This window comes from Leuciscus leuciscus (assembly GCF_965113295.1).
Source record: "Leuciscus leuciscus genome assembly, chromosome: 22".
NCBI lineage: Eukaryota > Metazoa > Chordata > Actinopteri > Cypriniformes > Leuciscidae > Leuciscus > Leuciscus leuciscus.
This window is the reverse complement of record NC_138746.1, coordinates 35,980,344-36,004,193: the sequence shown is the minus strand read 5'-3', so window position 1 is coordinate 36,004,193 and position 23,850 is coordinate 35,980,344. Positions and strand designations below refer to the sequence as shown.

The following is a 23,850-nucleotide window of genomic DNA, read 5'->3' as shown; positions in this document are numbered from 1 at the left end:
TACAGGACAAATGGAAATATGTGTTTGTGACGTGTATTTACTCATTTCTTTGTCATCTGTGTGACAGATCCTGAAGTATTACGCCTGGGAATCATCCTTTGAGTCTCAGGTTCAGGGTATTCGAGAAAAGGAGCTGAAGGTGATGAGGAAGTTCGCCTACCTCTCGTCCGTCTCCGTCTTCATATTCTCATGTGCTCCAGCTCTTGTGAGTATAATAATGTTTATAATATACAGTATGATTTTCTATTGCAAGGCACCCCTCAGTCGATAACACGTTATTATACCGTTTCTTTATTAATGAATAACTACACAGGACTGAGTAACGCATTATTAACACTCTAGTAACTACTATTAACAAACAAGAAACTCTGAATAATGAATTAGTAAGTAATAGCGCTCAGTTGAATGTGATAGTTTGCTAATTATCTATTAGCTAATCAATAACTACTATTTTTCATACCTCACTGAAGACTATAAGAACTACTATATATAGGTTCATAATTAATATAAATAATGCATAATAAATCATATAAATTTATGGTAACCCATTAGTAATAAATCAAGTGTTTCTACATCTTTCTAAAGGATCTACTAATAATTTGGATCAGTGTCTAAAGTGAAGGTCATAAACACACTAGTAATGACTGAAGTGAAGGTCATAAACACACTAGTAATGACTGAAGTGACGGTCATAAACACTAGTAATGACTGAAGGGTAAGGTCATAAATACACTAGTAATGACTGAAGTGAAGGTCATAAACACACTAGTAATGACTGAAGTGAAGGTCATAAATACACTAGTAATGACTGAAGTGAAGGTCATAAACACACTAGTAATGACTGAAGTGAAGGTCATAAACACACTAGTAATGACTGAAGTGAAGGTCATAAACACACTAGTAATGACTGAAGTGAAGGTCATAAACACACTAGTAATGACTGAAGTGAAGGTCATAAACACACTAGTAATGACTGAAGTGAAGGTCATAAACACACTAGTAATGACTGAAGTGAAGGTCATAAACACACTAGTAATGACTGAAGGGTAAGGTCATAAACACACTAGTAATGACTGAAGTGAAGGTCATAAACACACTAGTAATGACTGAAGTGAAGGTCATAAACACACTAGTAATGACTGAAGTGACGGTCATAAACACACTAGTAATGACTGAAGGGTAAGGTCATAAACACACTAGTAATGACTGAAGTGAAGGTCATAAACACACTAGTAATGACTGAAGTGAAGGTCATAAACACACTAGTAATGACTGAAGGGTAAGGTCATAAACACACTAGTAATGACTGAAGTGAAGGTCATAAACACACTAGTAATGACTGAAGTGAAGGTCATAAACACACTAGTAATGACTGAAGTGAAGGTCATAAACACACTAGTAATGACTGAAGGGTAAGGTCATAAACACACTAGTAATGACTGAAGTGAAGGTCATAAACACACTAGTAATGACTGAAGTGAAGGTCATAAACACACTAGTAATGACTGAAGGGTAAGGTCATAAACACACTAGTAATGACTGAAGTGAAGGTCATAAACACAGTAGTAATGACTGAAGGGTAAGGTCATAAACACACTAGTAATGACTGAAGTGAAGGTCATAAACACACTAGTAATGACTGAAGTGAAGGTCATAAACACACTAGTAATGACTGAAGGGTAAGGTCATAAACACACTAGTAATGACTGAAGTGAAGGTCATAAACACACTAGTAATGACTGAAGTGAAGGTCATAAACACAGTAGTAATGACTGAAGGGTAAGGTCATAAACACACTAGTAATGACTGAAGTGAAGGTCATAAACACACTAGTAATGACTGAAGTGAAGGTCATAAACACACTAGTAATGACTGAAGTGAAGGTCATAAACACACTAGTAATGACTGAAGGGTAAGGTCATAAACACACTAGTAATGACTGAAGTGAAGGTCATAAACACACTAGTAATGACTGAAGTGAAGGTCATAAACACACTAGTAATGACTGAAGTGAAGGTCATAAACACACTAGTAATGACTGAAGTGAAGGTCATAAACACACTAGTAATGACTGAAGGGTAAGGTCATAAACACACTAGTAATGACTGAAGTGAAGGTCATAAACACACTAGTAATGACTGAAGGGTAAGGTCATAAACACACTAGTAATGACTGAAGGGTAAGGTCATAAACACACTAGTAATGACTGAAGTGAAGGTCATAAACACACTAGTAATGACTGAAGGGTAAGGTCATAAACACACTAGTAATGACTGAAGGGTAAGGTCATAAACACACTAGTAATGACTGAAGTGAAGGTCATAAACACACTAGTAATGACTGAAGTGACGGTCATAAACACACTAGTAATGACTGAAGTGAAGGTCATAAACACACTAGTAATGACTGAAGTGACGGTCATAAACACACTAGTAATGACTGAAGTGAAGGTCATAAACACACTAGTAATGACTGAAGTGAAGGTCATAAACACACTAGTAATGACTGAAGTGACGGTCATAAACACACTAGTAATGACTGAAGTGAAGGTCATAAACACACTAGTAATGACTGAAGTGAAGGTCATAAACACACTAGTAATGACTGAAGTGACGGTCATAAACACTAGTAATGACTGAAGGGTAAGGTCATAAACACACTAGTAATGACTGAAGTGAAGGTCATAAACACACTAGTAATGACTGAAGTGACGGTCATAAACACACTAGTAATGACTGAAGTGAAGGTCATAAACACACTAGTAATGACTGAAGTGAAGGTCATAAACACACTAGTAATGACTGAAGGGTAAGGTCATAAACACACTAGTAATGACTGAAGTGAAGGTCATAAACACACTAGTAATGACTGAAGTGACGGTCATAAACACACTAGTAATGACTGAAGTGAAGGTCATAAACACACTAGTAATGACTGAAGGGTAAGGTCATAAACACACTAGTAATGACTGAAGTGAAGGTCATAAACACACTAGTAATGACTGAAGTGAAGGTCATAAACACACTAGTAATGACTGAAGTGACGGTCATAAACACACTAGTAATGACTGAAGTGAAGGTCATAAACACACTAGTAATGACTGAAGTGAAGGTCATAAACACACTAGTAATGACTGAAGTGAAGGTCATAAACACACTAGTAATGACTGAAGTGAAGGTCATAAACACACTAGTAATGACTGAAGTGAAGGTCATAAATGAAGGTCATAAACACACTAGTAATGACTGAAGTGTCACCAAATCCATCAAAAGGAATTACTATTCAAAATCTCAAAAGCTGACAGTGACTTCAGTCAATATGAGGGAGTTATCATGATCTTCACTTCAGATACTGATCCAAATAATGAGTAGTTCCTTTAAGAGGATGTAGTGACACTCGAGTCATTACTAGTGGGTTACCGTTACCTTTTATTATAAATTATATATTAGTCATGTTAATTATGAACCTGTAGTTCTCTGGGAGGTATGAAAAAAATCACTATTAGCTAATAATGAACGACCTCATTCAACTGAGCGCTATTACTTACTAAATCATTAATCAGAGTTTCTTGTTAGTTAGTAGTTACTAGAGTGTTAATAATGTGTTACTCATTTGTTCCTGTGTAGTTATTCATTAATGAAGGAACAGTATTATTAAGTGTTACCCAAGTCGTTATTATACTTAATTTTCCTGAACATATGTACAGATGTCTTAACATAAATAACTTTCAGTGGTGTATGAGGTGAGGGATCCTCAAAGTCTGGCTCAGGCAACAGTGGATTCACAGCAAAGTTTAAAATCTCTTGAGATCCTGAATGAATGAATGTCAGAAAGCAAGCAGTCCGTGACAGACACTGAAGTCATGTGTGTTCATCCTCAGGTTTCTCTCGCGACCTTCGCTGTGTTTGTGTCTGTGAGTCCTGATAACATCTTGGATGCAGAGAAAGCTTTTACCTCGATCTCACTCTTCAACATTCTGCGCTTCCCACTCGCCATGCTCCCACAGCTGATCTCTAGCATGGTTCAGGTACGGCAATCAATGCATTATTACTCTGTGAAAAGTGATCAGTTGACTTAACTTTTAGTAAAAAAGTTTTTTATTTTTTGTTACATTTTTTACAAAAACTTTTATTAACTAACATTAACAAAGATGAATAAATACTGTAACAAATGTATTGCTCAATTTTAGTTCATGTTAGTTAATACATTAACTAATGTTAACTAATGAACCTTATTGTGAAGTGTTACCATAGCATTTTATTGCTTTCAATAAGCTTTGTTTGCGGTTATAAAAGTATTTTTGACCTTGTTCGAAATCTAACAATACTGTTTCCACTGTTCAGACCGCTGTATCTAAGAAAAGACTCGAGAAGTTTCTGAGTGGCAGTGATCTGGACACGTCGACGATAAAGCACGACGACATCAACAGTGAGTCAGGAACTCTTTTCAGCATTCTAGCTGATTCCTGAACGTTGTGTTCTTCAATAGTTCAAGTCCAAGCTTCCAGCCGACATATTACGTTCTAAGAACGTTTTGCTAACGTTCACTTGGTTATGAAAATGTTATTTCTGAATTATCTCTAAATGTTCACAAAACAAAAATGTTTAAAAAAAGTTTTTTCTTAATTATGCAAAAGTTAAAGTCCCCCTGTAGTCAATAATTTCATGCTTTAAAACTCATCTTTAATAATCAAAATTACATTTAAAAGTTTTTTACTTAAAAAAATGTCTTTATGCCTTAAAATATCTTGAATGTAACTCGACACCCTCGCCTCATTTAGTATACGCGGTTCTATGAATATGCAAATGAGCCCCGCCTCCACTCACTCACTCAGCTCAGAGATCCACTGGTTGACGATCACACGTTGATCTGATTGGTTACAAGCGTGTGTTTGAGACTGTCTTTGGTTCACTGCAGTTTTAAGGAGGAAATACTCAGCAATGCTGTCGACTTATGAATCTACACATGGTTTGTCTTAAAGCAGATTAAAAACACCACATACACACATAAACTACATTAAAAGCTTTTTCACCACAGGGGGACTTTAAATGGAACATTCCATTGTATTGTTCTTCAAATGTTATGGGAACGCTGCTTTTAAATGTTCTCTGAACATTTAAAAAAACTTTAAACAAACATCCCAGGTTCTCAGAATTTTGTCTGACATTCTCTCAAAGTTATGAACAAACGTTCTTCCAATAACGTTAACAGAACATTCTCTCAAAGTTATCTGGTTTTTAATAATGTTCTAAAAACATTAGCACAAAAACATTATTCATACATCATTAATGGAGCGTTTATGGAAGTTCATCTGACATTTTTTTAATGCTACCGCTTAAAAAGACATTAAAAAGTTTAAAAAGTAAACATTAAAAAGTAACGTTTCCATGATGTTTGAAGATTGTTTCCTTAATGTTTGTATAACCAAGAAAAAACATTTTAAAAACATTTTCTTTTTAACTGTACATTTTGAAAGTAAGTGAACATTCAGAAATATTTTTTTCATAACTTAATAAGAAATTTATCAGAACATTATTAGAACATATTTTTGTTATCTGTGATCCAAACTGATACATTTCAGAAATAAATGCTCCCCGACTGATGTATAGATAATGTTCTTGTGCTGATGTCATTAATAGAGGCTGCGGTGAGCATGACTGACGGCACGTTTGCCTGGGAAAGAGAAACAGAACCAGTGCTGAAACAGTGAGTTTTGCCCTTTCACTCACTATATATCTTTACACTATTACAGTATAAAACAGATGATACAGTGATGATTTAGGATTACTCTGGTGTGTGTGAGTGTGATTGTGTGTTTGCATGAGTGTGTGTGTGTGTGTGTGTGTGTGTGTGTGGTGTGTGTGTGTTATTGTTTGTGTGTGTGTGTGTGTGTTATTGTCCTGCTTAGTTTAGTTCTCATATTATGGTGTCAATGCAGGCAGATCAATATTATTGTTGAATATTAAATTAAATATCCCCAACTAAGCAAGCCAAAAGCAAATGGGGACAAAGGCGGAAAAAGGCGACTGGCAAGAAACCAAAACTCCAGAATATGATCCTGTTCCATCTGTTTGAAGATCGGAGTCGAGTTTGTTGAGGATCAGTGCCGATGGCTGTCGTGTCGATGAGGCCTTACAGTGCGTTGTGGTCGTGTCCAGGCGCAGGTCCTCCATCTGGTCTGGATATGGCCCGGATCCGGCTGACTTCAGTAAACCTCAGAATAAACAGAAAGACTACCATTAGCGTAGATGCCATTCTTCTTATGATGTAGCGAGTACATCAGGTGTTATAGGAAGTGTTCCCTCCTAAACTCCTGACCTAAACTATGCAGCCTAATAATCATTTAACTGATTTGAATAATAGAAATGTATAATGTTCTATGTGTATGCCAGGTTAAAGATGTGTTTTTAGTCTAGCTTTGACCTGACAGAGTGTGTCTGCTTCCCGGACAATGTTAGGGCCAGAGCAAATTACAGTGCTTGACATCGTACTTGCGAGTTCACACACCTCTTTAACATTCATTTTAGTGATCTCCGACTGGCGGAGTCGAACATCATCAGTGCCGACGTGAATAATAATCTTAGAGAATTTACGATTAGCATTAGCCAGCAGTTTTAAAAAGCAGTGTGTGTGTGTGTTTGCCATGAGTGTGTGTGTGAGTGTGTTTCCGTGTTTGTTTGTGTGTTTGTGTGTGTGTGTGTGTGTGTATTTGCATGTGTGTGTGTTCTATCTAGCTGTTCACTCTGGATCTTAATCGATGTGTGTGTTGTTCAGTGTGTCTCTGGACATTGCCCCGGGTCGTCTGGTGGCAGTGGTGGGAGCTGTGGGATCGGGGAAGACTTCACTGATATCGTCTCTGCTGGGAGAACTGCACTGCCTCAAGGGACACATTAATATAAACGTAATCAAACGCATCTTATTATGAAAAATTACTCGAACTCTTCTCTGCCGGCTGTACATTAGTGGTGTGTGTTTCTCTGCCGGCTTGACATTAGTTTTGTGTGTGTGTGTGTGTCTCAGGGGTCAGTGGCGTATGTCCCTCAGCAGGCCTGGATCCAGAACGCCTCACTGAAGGATAATGTCCTCTTTGGCTCGGAGTTGGATGAAGAACGGTACCGGTCCGCGGTGGAGGCCTGTGCTCTCGGACCTGACCTGGACCTGCTGCCCGGGAGAGATCAGACCGAGATCGGAGAGAAGGTGAAGAGCACTGCTTCCCAACCGTTAGTTCTTGAGTCTTTACATATCAGAAAGCTGAGACTGGCGAACATTTAGGGCCCTATCATACATCCGGTGCAATGTAGCGTCAGGCAACGCAAGTGTGTTTTGCTAGTTTCACTTTCAGGCCGACGCAGTTTTCATTTCATTTCATTTCATTTCATTTCATTTATAAAGCCCAAAACACACCCATTACTCATTAAGAGAATAGGAACAACCCTTTTAGACCATGCACAGCACGCCGACCATTTTTCCTGTCGTTAAATTAGCAAAAGTGGATTCGGACCGACCTAAGTGCACTTGTGCCGTGAGCTTTAGACCATGAGCTTCGATCCTTAGAATAGGGCCCAAAGTCACAGTTGGCATATTCAGTGGTGGATGTAGGCATGATTATAAGGTTATAAAAATAAAACCAGCAGGGAATGTTCTGTATAAGTTCGCTTTAGGTTGTCACATAACCTCCCTGCAACATTCTGGGAAGGTTAGCTTTTTTTACAATAAGAACAAAGAGAGAACGTTTCCCAGAATGTTATTATTTGGTTCCCCAAAAAATAACCAAACGGGAACCATATGGGAACATTGGGAGAACGTTCTATGTTTGCTGGGCTGCACCTGTTTCTGAAGATTGATTTATCTAAGTAGTCAAGTACAGCTATTATGATGAATGTCATTATTTGCATTGAACTTTATATTAGACTGTAGATTGACATAAAAGTCTTCTTATGTTATTTACAAATTTTGAAGGTTGTCGTTCAATTCATGGTGATTTCAGGAGAAATCGCTCATTTATATGGAAAGCCAAATCAACAGAGACTGAGACTGTCTTTGGTTCACTGCAGTTTTAAGGAGAAAATTCTCAGCAATGGTGTCGACTTATGAATTTACACATGGTTTGTCTTAAAACATATTAAAAACACCACTTTAGCCGCTGTGGGAACTTTTTTCCCCACAGACCTGTTGCTGTGTGCATTTCCTTTATTAAGCCACTGAATTTAGGCTTAATAAAGCCTGAATCTTGTCGTCCATTGGCCGTATTTTTTAAACTCCATTGTTGATTCGAATAGCAAACAACTGTTACTGCATGCACCACAACAGATGGTGGTTAAAATAAAACACACCTGTGGTGGAAACACACCAAGTACCAGACCAAAGTCCCTACTTCCTGCGGTGGAATCACGGCTATAGACATATAAACAACATTAAGAGTTGAATGTTTCATGTTTGATCTGCTGTGCCGCAGGGCATCAATCTGAGCGGCGGACAGAAACAGCGGGTGAGTTTGGCCCGGGCGGTTTACAGCTCCGCTGATGTGTTCCTTCTGGATGACCCGCTGTCTGCTGTCGACTCACATGTGGGAAAACATCTGTTTGAACAGGTGATCGGACCCAAAGGACTGCTCAAAAATAAGGTAGGAGACTAATGTCAAAGTCAAAAGCAAATCCAAGGCTAAAAAGCTTACAAATTATAGGCTAATATCACTGTTTTATTTTCTATGTCTGATTTTGTTTAGGCTAGAACTTTAGTTCTGAGAAAGTTATGAACAAACGTTCTTCCAGTAACATTAGTATTAGTTACAGGATTAGTTCACTTCAGAATAAAAATGTCTTGATAATTTACTCTCCCCCATGTCATCCAAGATGTTCACGTCTTTCTATCGTCAGTGGAAAAGAAATGAAGGTTTTTGAGGAAAACATTCCAGGATGTTCCTCCATATAGTGACTTCAATGGGGTCCAACGGGTTGAAGGTCCAGATGTGAGTTTCAGTGCAGCTTCAAAGTCTCGACACGATCCAGCCGAGGAATAAGAGTCTTATCTAGACAAACCAGCCGACATTTTATACAAAATATATAATATATACTTTTTAACCAAAAAGTATGAAAGAAAGACATGAACATCTTGGATGACGTGGGGAGAGTAAATTATCAGGAAATTTTAATTCTGAAGAGAACTAATCCTTTAATAGAAGTTATCTGGTCTCAACTTTAGCATACAAAGTTATATATCATTCACGGAACGTTTTATTTCAGAAACATTGTAACATTTTTTTAAATGTTACTACTTGTTTCAGAACTTTCAGAGAACATTCAAAAGTAACATTTACAAAATGTTTGAAGAATGATGAAACGGAATGTTCCCTTAACGTTCATTTAACCAAGAACATTTTGAGTGTTCAGAGAACATTCCGAAATAACTTAATGGGAATGTTGACAAATAGCTGGGATACTCACTATATTATTATACATGTCAAAAGCACATTTTCTTCTTGACTTAAATTTCTGCATTGCTGTACAGTTTTTTCCCCTTCTCTTTCCTTGTAGACTCGTATCCTGGTGACACACGGGATTAGCTTCTTGCCGTATGTAGATGAGATTGTGGTGTTGGTGAATGGGGTTGTGTCCGAGGTGGGATCATACGACGCTCTTCGAGCCAGTAAAGGCGCTTTCAATGAATTCATGGAAACTTACGGCAAAGAGGAAAGCAAAGCTAATGGCAATAAAGGTTTGTCTACCATCAATCATTTACATTTTCTGCTGAGCTTCAGATATTGTCCTAAACTCTAAAATAGCCATCTGAACACATTCTGAAAGTTTTAGTACAGGACTTGCAATGTCTACATGATTCATGCTTTATTTCTTGGTGCGAGTTGTCTTTCCTCAGTAAAACTTCATTTCGATGGTCCACTTCAGACATTCTACTAGCTTATAAGTAACTTTGCAACTACATGTCAACTTCAGAGTTAGTTGACTTGTAGTTGCAAAGTTACTCACAGTTAGTAGACTGTCTGAAGTGGAGCATTGAAGTAACCCTTTCCTCATGCTATCCTGATAGTGAATGCCTGAATCTGTCAACCGGAATATAACAGACACATTTACCTTACATTACATTTTGTTACAAACTGCTCAGAGACTTGGGTTGAAGATCTAAATGCAGCTTTATTGGGACAGTCCAGAATCAGAACCAATATAACGAGTAAAGGGTCAAACAATCCAAATGAGCAACAGGCCAGAAAACACTGACAAAAGGAAATCCAGAAAACAGGCAGAGAATTAAAAAAACAAGACACAGGAAACCAGGAAAACACTCAGAAATACAGTGTAACAACAGACAAGACTTTGCAAAGAATGACTGAAAACCCAGGGCTTAAATAGGCATAAGTAAACGAGATGATAACACACAGGTGGAAGTAATCAGAACATGATTCAATTCAATTCAATTCAAATTTATTTGTATAGCGTTTTTCACAATACATATTGTCTCAAAGCAGCTTTACAGAAAGTGCATTTCAGAAATGTACATAGAAAAATACAGTTAGTTAATCATGCATTAATTATTGAAATATAATCTTTTGTAACATTATAAAATATCTTTACTGCTACATTTGATCAATTTAATGCATCCTTGCTGAATAAAAGTATTAATTTCTTTAAAAAATATATTTTTGAAAGGTTGTGTGTGTTCATAGATTTGGGATGCATGAACAATAAATGATCTCTGAAGCATTACTTAGGGGCTTTTTACACCTCGCCACTTCATGTGTTTTCTCAGATCGGATAGCTATCCGATCGTGAAAAGACCAGGTGTAAATGCCCTCCGAAACGCATTCGAGACGGATTTGAATCCGATCGCTCAAACCACTTCAGGAGGAGGTCTGGGCCGCATTCCAGACGAAACTGGACAAGTGTAAATGCATCTGGTTGTTGAAACCACATATGTAAATTGTACTCCTCCCAAAAATGCTAAAAAAAATAAACGTGTGAGAGCGTGTTATAGGCTATATGTAATGTTATAGCCAGATATGACGACGCTACTGGAACACGCATCACCTCAGATGAGAAGCTGAGCATCTATTCATTAAGCCAACGTGCAAACTATCGCAAATCAAAGTGAAAGTAAGTCGTAGACGCTTAACACACAATCATCATCATTAAAAGTAAATTCTTAAGAAACGAAATGATCTTACCAGGGCTGTTGCCGCTCTCTTTTATTGCAGTCTTTGAAATTTTAGCTGATGATCAATAAAATGCAGCTCATATCTTTTGCTTTCGGTGACGTGCACTCCATTAAATCTGCATATAGCGCGGGAATTGAAGATCGGATTTAAATCCGTTTCGCAAAAACACATTTATGTGACCAGGTGTAAATGGAATCGTTTTGATAAATCAGATAGCTATCCGATCTGAGAAAACACATGAAGTGGCCAGGTGTAAACAGCCCCTAAGACACAAGTATACTTGAAATGCAGTGTGTTTTTGCACTACACATGTGCACAAGTCTTGATGCTCATAAACGGTGTGATTGATTGTAACTGTGTGTCAAACAGCAGAAGCTCAGGGGGCCGAGTATGATGAGATCGACACCCTGCCGGAGGGTTTGGAGCCTCAGGCCGACGGCTCTCCAGAGGACATTGTCTCAAACACACTGAAAAGAGAAAACAGCCTGCGTCACTCTCAACGAAACGGAAGGTGAACCAAACACACCATCGAGAAACACGTTAGAACAACAAAAGATTTTATTCCAGACATGCACTATTTCACACAGATAAACTGAATGTTGCCCCACTTGAGCAAGTATAGAGTCATTAGAGTGCAAGTCGCTGCCAACGCACTAATGCACTCTATAGTCATCATGATCCTTACAAATGCAACTGAAATACAACAGCAGACTTCATTGCAAGAGTGCAGTTTTGTGTTCACCAATATTTACATTTATATTTTTTGTCTTTAGTGTGAGAGTAAGGAAGAACAGCTCTCTTCGAAGTAAAAAAGACTCTGGCGATAAGAAAGGACAGCGACTGATTGAGAAAGAGACAATGGAGACCGGAAGGGTACATAATAGGAACTAAAAGCTATTATGATTCTCCATGTTTTGTCATCTGTTTCCCCCCTCAGTAATTGTGCAAATTATTTTTTGATCCATGTACCAGGTGAAGTTCTCAGTGTATCTTCAGTATCTGAGGTCGATGGGATGGTGTTACGTCACCTGGAGTTTCCTCATCTACTTCATCCAGAATGTGGCCATCATTGGTCAGAATCTGTGGCTCAGTGACTGGACTAATGATGCTGAAGATTATTTCAACAAAACCTACCCAAATCATATTAGAGACACGAGAATAGGAGTCTTTGGAGGCCTGGGAATTGCACAAGGTATGAGCAGAAATAAATAAATACTTTTACAAACAAAATGAAATCAAGAACATGATATTTTTGTGATTTAAATAGGCTAGTTCATTATTTTGGGTGTACTAGAATAGGTTCACATGCTTTTGTGCAAAAAACAGATTTATTTTACATACTATACATTATTGCAGCACCTCTATTCCCAGTCTCTCTGAATCAAGCTGATTTCTACAAAGCCCCGCCTTCTAAAATGCTCAGAGTGCTCTGATTGGCCAGCTGACCTAGTGCATTGTGATTGGCCTGGATCAGTGTTCTCTGGTTCTCTGTTTGATAGACTAAATCCCTTTGTGCAAGACTATGAGCTTTGCATTGCATTGCGCTCTGACCATGAACCACAATAGTCATATCCATGTGATCAGCCTCTATGGCCAAACACTCATCCCCAGTTTGATCTAAATCAGATAAAGAACTCAGAAAATATGAGACTTTTCCTGTTTACATTTTGACAACAATGTTTGAGATATCAAAAATATGTTCGCAATTAGCATCTCTAATGTGTGTGAGAATCGCATGAATGCCCATGAACGAATAAATTCACAGTAAATCCAAAATGGCTGACTTCCTGTTGCTCGGAGCGAATGATTGTAATTTAAAAAGTTGTCTGGCTCGATGAGAACAGTTTGTGTACAGAGTTTGGTGGCTGTAGGTAAAACTAACCCTGCTTTTGTGCCATAATGTTCCCGTTATCTCGGTCTGAGACTCTCGGCTGAAGGAAAACCGCTCGGAGAGATGGACAGTCTATCACAGGGATATAATTTAGTCATGAATTTTATCATTAGAATAAAGGTTACCCAAATTTAGTTCCCCTCAATTACATACTTGTTGTAGATTATATACTTGTTAGTCATGATGATCTACATATTAAATGATCAAAAGCATCATAATAAAATTGTGGGTCATAGCCATGGTGTAGAACATGAGTGAAGGCAAGTCATATTGGCATCATTATCAAAGCTATTCTCCGTTTAGACCATAGAGTGATCTGATGTAGGAAAACAGGTCTTGTGAAATTTGGAGAGTTTTAGCTCTTAGTGATGTAGAAGAAGTACATGGATTATCCTTCATGACTAAGTGACGTTATGTCTTTCTCTGCCAGGATTTCTGGTGTTTTTAGGCACTATACTCCTAGCTGATGGATCCATTTGTGCGTCCAGGACTCTACACACAAACCTGCTGTCTAATATTCTGAAAGTACCCATGGTGTTCTTTGATACCACACCTTCAGGACGAGTAGTCAATCGTTTCGCTAAGGTATATCACCTTTAACACTGAACACAATTTTGTTGATGTTTGCTATAAAGCCAAAACAAAGATCTACAAATTGCATTGAGTTGTATAATTAGTGGGTCTGAGGTTATGAAGGCCAGAGACAAGCTCATTAATATTCTATACACTCTTAGAAATAAGGGTTCAAAAAGAGGTTTTAAACAGTGATGCCAAAGAAGCAGCATTTTTGGCTCCACAAAGAACCTTTCAGCGATCAGTTCATAAAGGGGTCATGATTATTATTTACCAAATAATCCACAGTTAAACACACCGAATACAAACAAATAATGCACTGCTGAGACATTCACATTGTTGAAAACTATCCTAGCATCGTGATCCTTTGGAAGGTAATGGTATTGATCCTGTGTCGATCTTTACTCGTTCTCATGTCACTATATTCACTAACGCTCCAGTGGGCGGGGCCAAAGACGCGGTGACGTAGACGTAGGTGTTGATCTTCTTCTGCGAAGGCGGTCTTTCACTGCCCTGTGACGTCATAAGTCTCCACTTCTCAGATCCTGTCGTTTTCTGGCCTTGGTTTCAATAAAAGCAGTTTCTGGAATAACAAGGAAGTTTTGAGTTTTGAAACTTACAGGGTATTGTTATAGTATAACGAACTCTGAATTCTCAGTTCATGACCCCTTTAAAAGAACCATTATTTCTTAGTGCGAAGAACATATGAATAATCGAAAGAATCTTTTGTACAATCGAATTATTTTTTACAATGGATTCTGTGGATGTTAAATGTTCTTCATGGAACCATCAATGACAATAAAAAAAACCCGTAATTTTGTCATTTTTGACCGAAAATTCATACATTTTGTTTTTTTAGAAATTTTTTCAGAATGGTATGAAATTTGGTAAAGGTTTTGACACTTGCTATGTGAGCACACACACACACACACACACACACACACACACAAAAAAAATCATGGACATGAGTCAAAAAGTTTAAATGGCCCTGAAAAAATAGTCACACTTGTGCTCCTCGTGGTAAAAAAATGGAAACGTTCTGCGCCCAAACAAAATCTTACTGAAAGCTAATTTCTTTTAGATATCAACCTCAAATTTGGAACACAGCTTATTTAGATGTTCTCACAGTTTTAGAGTTAAACATGTTTTGGAAAATATTTGTTTCATATAACATTTTAAAAAGTATTTTTGTGCATTTTTCATAACAATAAACTTACTTTACTTCAGCAATAATCTGCCATGTGTCATCTTTAAAAAGAGACCAAACTGTGCTCCAAAGCATTCAAGATTTAGGACAGTTGAAGTTGGAAATTTCATTTTCTATGCTCAAAAAGTATTTAACAGATTCATATAAACACAGCAATCTAATTGGAATGTAAACGCATCCCAAGACAATGAACATGACGAAATCGAATAAAACCCCCAAATATATAAAAACAATCTATGATTGCTGTACTTTGCCTGTTCTTAAACTGAAATATTGTTTTTCGATTTGGCTTATATTTAGGATATCTTCACTGTGGATGAGATGATCCCGATGTCCTTCAGATCCTGGATTCTCTGTCTTCTCGGAGTTCTAGGGACCTTGTTTGTCATCTGTCTGGCTACTCCGATCTTCACTGCAGTTGTTGTACCAATGGCTGTTATCTACTACTTTGTGCAGGTAAGACAGCTAACAGTAATGCTGAAACAGATAAACTGTACTCTGTGGACTCTGGGTTTTTTAAAAACTTGGCAACATGTTTTTCTCACAAATAGTTAGTAAAATAATTAAAAAAAGGTCTAAACTCGCTTCCTGTATTTCAGAGGTTCTATGTTGCTACATCCAGGCAACTCAGACGACTGGATTCTGTGTCTCGATCTCCCATTTACTCTCACTTTGGAGAAACGGTGTCAGGCCTCTCTGTGATACGGGCGTATGGGCATCAGCAGCGTTTCCTAAAGCAAAATGAGGACACCATTGATCAGAATCTCAAAAGTGTCTATCCTTGGATTGTTTCTAATAGGTCAGAATGTGTAGTATATCCCGAGCTTTTCGCCGAGAGATAAATCTGTGTTAGCTCCTGAAGCTTCTAATGTTGCTTGTTGGATTTCAGGTGGTTGGCGATGCGCTTGGAGTCTCTGGGGAATCTGGTGGTGTTTTTCGCAGCGTTGTTTGCTGTAATCTCTCGAGACTCTTTGAATAGTGGACTGGTTGGACTGTCCATCTCATACGCCTTAAATGTAATGTATTTCTTTGATTTTGAGGTGCTTGTGAGTCATATAACCTTGGCATTAAGTAACACTGCTTCTTATTAGGTGACGCAAACTTTGAACTGGCTTGTGAGAATGACATCAGAATTGGAGACCAACATCGTCGCTGTGGAAAGAGTGAGCGAATACACAGAGATCAAAAATGAGGTAGAGAATTAAATCATGTGTCAGTTTCTGGATTAATGTACTAATAATGTTTTTTTCAATCTCCCAAATATTATGAACTATAGACGAGCCAAAAACTACACACAGCTGGTTAGAAACATTCTTAAAGCGTTACATTATAACAGTCAAAACCTTTACATGGAGATTTACCTATAATTCTTAATGGCTTAAATGATAAAACCTCAAGGTTGACTGGATGATGTCTTTGCTCAAATAGTATGATCACATTTCCCATGACATAAATCTAAAAGATTAATGGTCTGGCGTCGACTAATGAAACTCGTCCAGCTCGAGGGGCGGCACAAAACATGCATTTTGAAAATCTCACTGCACGCAATTGGAAAACACTACGACCAATCACAACAAGCCCCATACACTTAGCTACCAGCGGAGCTAACTGGTAGATTAGACTCTTGCCTTATCTGGTCGGCAAAACAGCAAAAACGCCCTTCTTGCAAAGGAAGGATTCGAGCGCCGTCTTCTGTTCCTGTTTTAGATAAAAAGCCAAGTCTAACTCGTTCATTGTAGCGGCCAAAGCCGTTTCAAACAACTGGTGTTCATCCATAGCCATCTTGTAATGTTTACTAATGACTTCGACGTCGCAGCGCTGTCGTCTTCTGTTTAGCTCGCCTCTGGCCCGCCTATATCAGATTTAACCCGATGTGATTGGTGCAGCTCGGATCGAGGGGCATATTTAATGAGCATCATTACTCGACACTAGAGTAAACTCGCTGAGCAAATTCAACTTGTGCTCTCGCGAGAACTCTGGATTACCAGGGTACCCATGACATGCAATAATGTAAGAACATTTTTGTGATTGTAGTTAATTATTACATGAAAAGTCGCCTGAAAGAGCATTAGAAAATTAGTACGTAATACTTCATAAATACCCGTGTAAGGGAATATTTGCACAGACATTCTTCACTAGTTTTACCATTTTTGAACAGATCCATATGAAATCCAGTGATTTTGAAAACTTTAAATGGAATTGGAGAGATGTTTTCCTAATTTCAGTTGATTTAGTGTGAGAATATGTGTGTCTCCAGGCTCCGTGGATCACCAGTATTCGTCCTCCTGACGACTGGCCCTCCGCCGGGAATATTCGCTTTGAAAACTACAAAGTTCGATACCGGCCTGAATTGGAGCTCATTCTCCATGGAATCACATGTGACATTGAAACCACAGAGAAGGTGAGGAGACACATCAGATACTTAATATTTTTGATATATTGAAAATGCCAATATGGAGCGATAAATGGTGATCATTATTATACAAGACTTAAAGGGCTCTAGTTCTGTATCTACCTTGGTTGTGTTTGACACAGTTGGGTTTTTGGAAGAAGCGATGACTCAAATGCAGAGTTAAAGGTGAAGTAAGTGATTTCTGAGAAACACTGTGATTTTTTAAATCAACCCAAACCACCACCCCCCCTTTCATTGCCCTGCCCCTCCCTTCATTGCCCCGCCCCCAAAGGGTGTCTCTTCATCATAGCTGAAGTGAAGCAAGATAAGGCCTTCCCGCTTAGGTCTCTAAGCTTTTCTCTTCCCCCATCATGAGTGGACACGCCCCCTTCTGTTGACTGGCTCACTCTCTCTTCTCCCCCATCATGAGTGGACACACCCCCTACTGCTAATTGGTTTACTATTCTCCCTTATCATGAGTGGACACGCCCCTGCTACTGATTGGTTCACTCTCCTCCCCCATCATGAGTGGACACGCCCCCTTCTGTTGACTGGCTCGCTCTCTCTCCTCCCCCATCATGAGTGGACACGCCCCTACTGCTGATTGGTTTACTATTCTCCCTTATCATGAGTGGACACGCCCCTGCTACTGATTGGTTCACTCTCCTCCCCCATCATGAGTGGACACGCCCCCTTCTGTTGACTGGCTCGCTCTCTCTCCTCACCCATCATGAGTGGACATATTCAAGTGTGTGGTGCTGCTCGGTCCAATCCACTTTCAACAGCGTTTCACAGAAATCACTTACTGCACCTTTAAGGGCTTTATTTTAACACAAATATAAAATCCACACTGATCAGACACGCATGCCTGTATTTTTTCTATTCATACTGAAGACTTTAGGTGGATTTTTCTTTTCGATAACAGGTGTGTTTGATTAGAGATGGAGCTAAACTTTGCAGGACAGTAATGTTTGATTCTTGAACAAATCGTTCTTTTAAGCATGTAACAATTAAAGGGATAGTTCACCCAAAAATGAAATTTCTGTCATCATTTACTCACCCACAAGTTGTCCCAAACCTGTATGAGTTTCTTTCTTCTGTTGAACGCAAAAGAAGCTATTTTAAAGAATGTTGTTCATTTTTTTTCCTGTTTCCCGACTTTTCCCAGATTGGCATTGTTGGTCGAACTGGTGCAGGCAAATCTAGTCTGACCAACTGTTTGTTTCGCATCATTGAAGCTAGCGAAGGTCGAATCATCATCGACGGTATTGACATCTCCACCCTGGGGCTTCATGATCTCAGGAGCAGACTCACCATCATTCCACAGGTAGAGGAACACTCAAGCTATTTTAAGGGAAGAAGAAATATCTTTGGTCATTTTGGTGATCAAAGATGAGTTTTAAGGGATAAAATGATTGACTACAGGGGGACTTTAACATAAATTCTGAAGCGTGAAATAAATATTGTGCAACACCTCAATGCACATCATGACACAGGATAGAATAATAATAAAAAAAAAACGTTATTTTTATATTTCTGGATAAACTGGTAGTGAACATAATTTAGCAACATTTATAATTAATTTACAACTGAAATGTTGAAGGGAGATGTTCATAAATCTTATCTTGGCTTAAATTGGCAAAAATCATTGTTGAATCAAATCCCAAATCTGTGAATCGAATTGATTTGCTGTCTACTCAAAGATTCAGATGGATTATCAGGGTCCAGTGCCTGAATTTGTGTAGGAAATACTGACTGTCGACACAGAGAGCTGATTAAAACACACCTCAGTTCTCCATATTAGACTCATATAGACAGACAATCATTCATAGAGGAGGGAACGCATAGTCTGCGTAGTATCTGTCATTTCAGAAGATTGTGTTAAATATTATTTTCCTTCCCTCGGGTCATTTTAACTCAAAACTAATTTTTTTTATTTATTTTTTTATTGGAGTGTTCATCAGAGGGGTCCAAGACCCGAGGACTGTAGTCACACTTGAACCACGAATACACACACACAAAAAAAAAATCGTTTAATTTTAAAAAGTAACAAATCCTTCCCTTGTGGGTCAATTTGACCCCCTTAGAAATTAATGGAATGTGAGGAATGCTTCAGTTCACATAGAAAAACCTAAAAAGGCTCAAAATTCAAAGTAAAAATGCTAAAACTTTACCAAAAAAATATTTTATAATGTCTACATGTGTATCTGAATGCATACTGAAGAGAAACTGACTTAGAGCTATAAGGCCATCTAGAGTCATGAAACATCATCTTATATTATTATTTTCCACCAGAGGTCGGCAAAGACACACAATGTAAGATATTTTGAGCTGAATTTTATATTTACATTTAGTCATTTAGCAGACGCTTTTATCCAAAGCGACTTACAAATTAGGACTAATATAAGCGAGTCATCATAAAGAGGCAAAAAACAACAACAACACAAGAAGTGCTCAAAATACGAAGTTCAGGTATTATTCAGAGTAGCATAAGCCTGATAAGTGATGTTTCAAAGGGAAAACATCGAGTTTTTTTTTTTTTTTTTATTATTTAAAAAAAATATTTTTTATGAGGTTAAGTGCTCACGGAAGAGATGGGTTTTTAGCTGTTTTTTGAATGTTGTCAGGGATTCTGCATTCCGGATGAATTAAAAGGTTTATGCATGAAATTATGATTCATTTTGAATTTAAGTTGAAAGAATGTGAGGAATGTGCTTAAATTACTATTTATTTATTATTTTGCATTACATTTTTTTAAAAAAAATTTAATATATACACACTCACTCGTAGAGAAAACAAACATGCTAGGCATCATAAACAAATACATTTATTGGAAAGCATCATCTGAGACTGTCCCGCAACGCTGACAGAAAGAGTAATAAACGAACACTTTATTCTAGGACCCAGTTCTCTTCTCCGGAACTCTGCGGATGAACCTGGACCCTTTCCTGAAGTTTAGTGATGAGGAAATATGGAATGTTCTGGAGTTGGCTCATCTGAAGGATTATGTGCGGGGTTTGCCGACAGGACTTCAGCACGAGGTCTCGGAGGGGGGAGAGAACTTAAGGTTTGTGAGCTGTACAAACATGAACATGTTCATATATAATTCAAATGAGTGCATTTTGAGTCTTGAGGCTCCATTGTAGTCTTGAGTTTCTTCCGGGAACGAACACGTCACAATATTCCTCATTATAATAATTAATACGCAGGGGGAATAAAGGGGCGGGGCCTGGTTGAGTTAGTTAGTAGTGTGTTAAACTGCCGGTTATGGTAATTAGGGGCGGGACATTTCCCAAACACACTCAAAGCGCTCGACCAATCACAACACACTGATCCAGCCGACCAATCAGATCACAGTGTGCTTTTCAGAAGGAGGGGCTTCATAGAGACAGGAAGTAAACAGAGCGTTACTGACAGACTGGGAAGAGAGGAGCCGCAACAATAGAGAATATGGGGAAAATAATCAACATTCAAGCAGGAAAAGCTATAAGTCTAGTTTCTGATCTTGACATGTTTGTGTTTCCTCTAGTCTTGGTCAGAGACAGCTGCTGTGTTTAGCCCGAGCCCTGCTTAGGAAATCCCGTATACTCATCCTGGATGAAGCCACAGCAGCCGTGGATCTGGAGACGGATGATCTCATCCAGAGCACCATCCGCAGGGAGTTCTCCCACTGTACTGTGCTCACCATTGCACACCGGCTCAACACCATTATGGACAGTTCACGGTGAGCCAAGTCCATCTTATTTATATAGAGTCATTGAATCATTCAATCAAGAGATTCATTCAAAAACACAGATTCATCCAGTAATGAAAACAAGTGAAGACTTATCGAGTGAGTCATTGAATCATTCATTCAAGAGATTTGTTCAAAAACACTGATTCATCCAGTAATGAAGTGAAAGGCTTGTTCGACTCTAACTGGCACTGCACAGAGCGATCGGTGAATGACATCACAGAACCGCGAGAGCGATTAGAGAGCGGACGGCTCATAGGCTTTTGAATCGCTCTCGTGGTATTTTAATGTCATTAACCAATCGGTCTGTGCAGCGCCGGTTCAAGTCGAACAAGCCTGAAGAATTGAGTGAGTCATTGAATCATTCATTCAAGAGATTCATTCAAAAACACTGATTCATCCAGTAATAAAACAAGTGAAGACTTATTGAGTGAGTCATTGAATCATTCACTCAAACTGATTTATTTTTAAAAATAATTCATTCAGATTAATACAATTTTTTTTTCATTTTGTTAAGTTGTCTGTTCAGAATTGTGGGAAATCGTGATCTTGATCTGAAAAATTTTTTATTCTGTTTATCCCGAATCCTGTAGCTCTTATCTGGATTTATTAAAGCTAGTAAATGTATTCAACACTGAGCTACACATCCAAAACATATTTTATGCATCACTAAATAAAGATGTTGCTATGGTTACCACTAAGTCAATCATCCCAATTTTGGGAGTGACTCACGGAATGATAATTTAGTGGATTTACTTCCAGATTTAAATGCATTGCATTTATTAAACAACACCAAAGAAAATAAACGCTTAATGTATTAATCTTTACTGGCGCTAATGCTGGAGTCAGGTTAACATGAGGTTCCTGTAATGCAGGGTGCGACATAGAAGTTTATTAATCAGATAAATCCAGACACGGGGCAAAAGCAGAACTGAAACAACATACACGAGTCATTCACAATGGTCACCACCAGACACTGAACGAGGGAAACACTGCGGTGTAAATACACAAGATCACCAGAGGCAAGCTAGCAACAGGTGAAGGAAACCAATCAAACCAGGGTTACTATGGAAACGAAGAAAACTGGAACTAAACACAGGAATTGAAACAACAGGAACAAAAAAAAACCTTCAAAATAAGAGTCCTTAAACACAAAACAGGGATATACAGTCAGACCAAAAACTATTCAGACACCTTCAACATTTCTCACATTATCAGTTTATTCACTATAGTTTAGAAAATGGTGATGAAATATGAGCAGAACTCATTGATATTTGACTGGTTTTGTCCGTCCTTCTGTTAGACTGTCTCACACATGAATTATGTTGAATATCTGTCAGCTGTTAAATTTAACTACACAATTAGATAATACCAGTTTAGCTCAACCAATCACCAAGCAATGCTTCATTCTGTTCAGTCTGTGTGTAAAAAGAGCATTAGCAATTAAAGACAAAACACTTCAGCAAAACATGATCAGCTCAAAGTGTCCCAATCATTTTTGCTCCCAAATGTTTATGAATGTCACTGGTAGTCACTGGATGAAGAGTGTTTGGGTGTAATATGTCACACTTTACTTTATTTTGCTCTCCTCACTTACATTAATGAACTATAGTGTCCTGATCACACTAGTGAAATGATATCTGGTGTTTGAATAATTTTTGGTTTGACTGTATATGATATGAATGGATTATATCTGCATATTTTAAAGTGAACTCGGATGCATGTAAGAAGTAAACTAAAGAGGCGTGTTGTGATGCTGAGCTTCTGTCTGTGTTTCAGGGTAATGGTCCTGGACTCTGGGAAGATCGTGGAGTTTGATTCGCCCAGTACTTTGCTTCACAAACAGGGACATTTCTATTCAATGGCGAAGGATGCTGGGATCTGAAGCGGGAACATGTGTGTTTATCATCTGTGTTACTCCTCAAGCCTGGAGGACCAGACATCTGAAGATGTTAAAGATTAATATTACTGTCTGTATGTTATCCTGTTGTTGTTTTTCTGATGTGTTGTTTGACATGGGTTTGAGTTGTGGCAATAAAGTTTATTAAATTTTGCATTTTGTGTACGCCTGTATATTTATATAAAGCCCATGTCAGTTTTGCTCTTTTCAAATAAAGAGAGAGTGCATGAATCAGATTAGGAGCTTTGTTTATAAATCCTTTTAAGGGTTTCCATCACGGGATCATTTTATGGATTTAGTTTGAATTCATTTTTATGTTATGAATGAAATGTTTGTCTTTTAAACATATATAGAGTTTTCTTGGGCATAAAAGGTTCTTTAAACTTGAGTCGAGAACCCTTAGAACCACATTAACCTTTATGCCAATAGTGTCTCTTTCTCCATAAAACACACACTATCAAAACAGAACTTTATAAAGAAGCAAAACGACTTCGAGACCGAAACAACACACAGCGGTTTAACACAGGGGATACTAGCTGAATAAAGGGGTGGTTACACACTCTCACTCACACACACACACACACACACACACACACACACACACACACACACACACACACACACACACACACACACACACATTTTATATATTTATTTAAGTCCACTTAAAAGACATGATTTACAGGGACATAAATACTATAGATGCAGTCAAATGCATGTACATAATCATGGACCAGTGGCATACAGCAGATCTTTACAATATTTAGCATCACTCAATTGTTATGGATACAAGTAGCACCGTCTCCGCCAGATATGACGGCTACCTATGATAGCAGACAGAGCACAGTACTTCGCTAGCCATTTAGCCCTCTTTTTGGGCATCCCTAGTTGTTGAAGCCCTCTTACAACCAGCCTGTGTGTGTGTCCTAAGCTGCCAAATATGAAGACAAGTAGTCGGCTCTGATAACCTAACTCTGAAATGATTTT

The 23,850-nt window shown here is 38.2% G+C and overlaps 1 protein-coding gene and 1 long non-coding RNA gene across 3 annotated transcripts in view; one reads left to right on the top strand and one right to left on the bottom strand.

Annotated features, from left to right (window-relative positions):
• Positions 1 to 23,017, top strand: part of abcc2 (ATP binding cassette subfamily C member 2) — a 41,513-nt gene extending 18,496 nt beyond the window's left edge. Inside the window, exons 12-32 of one of the 2 annotated variants that reach the window (XM_082153751.1) lie at positions 68 to 205; positions 3,881 to 4,027; positions 4,344 to 4,428; positions 5,640 to 5,706; positions 6,775 to 6,901; positions 7,021 to 7,197; positions 8,456 to 8,623; positions 9,534 to 9,714; positions 11,540 to 11,678; positions 11,941 to 12,040; positions 12,140 to 12,359; positions 13,489 to 13,643; positions 15,139 to 15,294; positions 15,438 to 15,637; positions 15,728 to 15,854; positions 15,930 to 16,031; positions 17,096 to 17,239; positions 18,399 to 18,557; positions 20,131 to 20,297; positions 20,760 to 20,954; positions 22,743 to 23,017. In XM_082153751.1, the coding sequence (XP_082009877.1) occupies positions 68 to 205; positions 3,881 to 4,027; positions 4,344 to 4,428; positions 5,640 to 5,706; positions 6,775 to 6,901; positions 7,021 to 7,197; positions 8,456 to 8,623; positions 9,534 to 9,714; positions 11,540 to 11,678; positions 11,941 to 12,040; positions 12,140 to 12,359; positions 13,489 to 13,643; positions 15,139 to 15,294; positions 15,438 to 15,637; positions 15,728 to 15,854; positions 15,930 to 16,031; positions 17,096 to 17,239; positions 18,399 to 18,557; positions 20,131 to 20,297; positions 20,760 to 20,954; positions 22,743 to 22,848 (3,060 nt within the window). In that variant the 3' untranslated portion in view covers positions 22,849 to 23,017. Of the gene's footprint in view, positions 1 to 67; positions 206 to 3,880; positions 4,028 to 4,343; positions 4,429 to 5,639; positions 5,707 to 6,774; positions 6,902 to 7,020; positions 7,198 to 8,455; positions 8,624 to 9,533; positions 9,715 to 11,536; positions 11,679 to 11,940; positions 12,041 to 12,139; positions 12,360 to 13,488; positions 13,644 to 15,138; positions 15,295 to 15,437; positions 15,638 to 15,727; positions 15,855 to 15,929; positions 16,032 to 17,095; positions 17,240 to 18,398; positions 18,558 to 20,130; positions 20,298 to 20,759; positions 20,955 to 22,742 lie in introns of both variants that reach the window. The other variant, XM_082153750.1, reaches the window with a different exon arrangement.
• Positions 21,236 to 22,736, bottom strand: LOC309486481. Its single transcript, XR_014201560.1, has 2 exons — positions 22,277 to 22,736; positions 21,236 to 22,241 (listed from the first exon to the last, which is right to left on the bottom strand). It is a non-coding gene; the product is annotated as an uncharacterized lncRNA (long non-coding RNA).
• Positions 23,018 to 23,850: the final 833 nt, after the last annotated feature.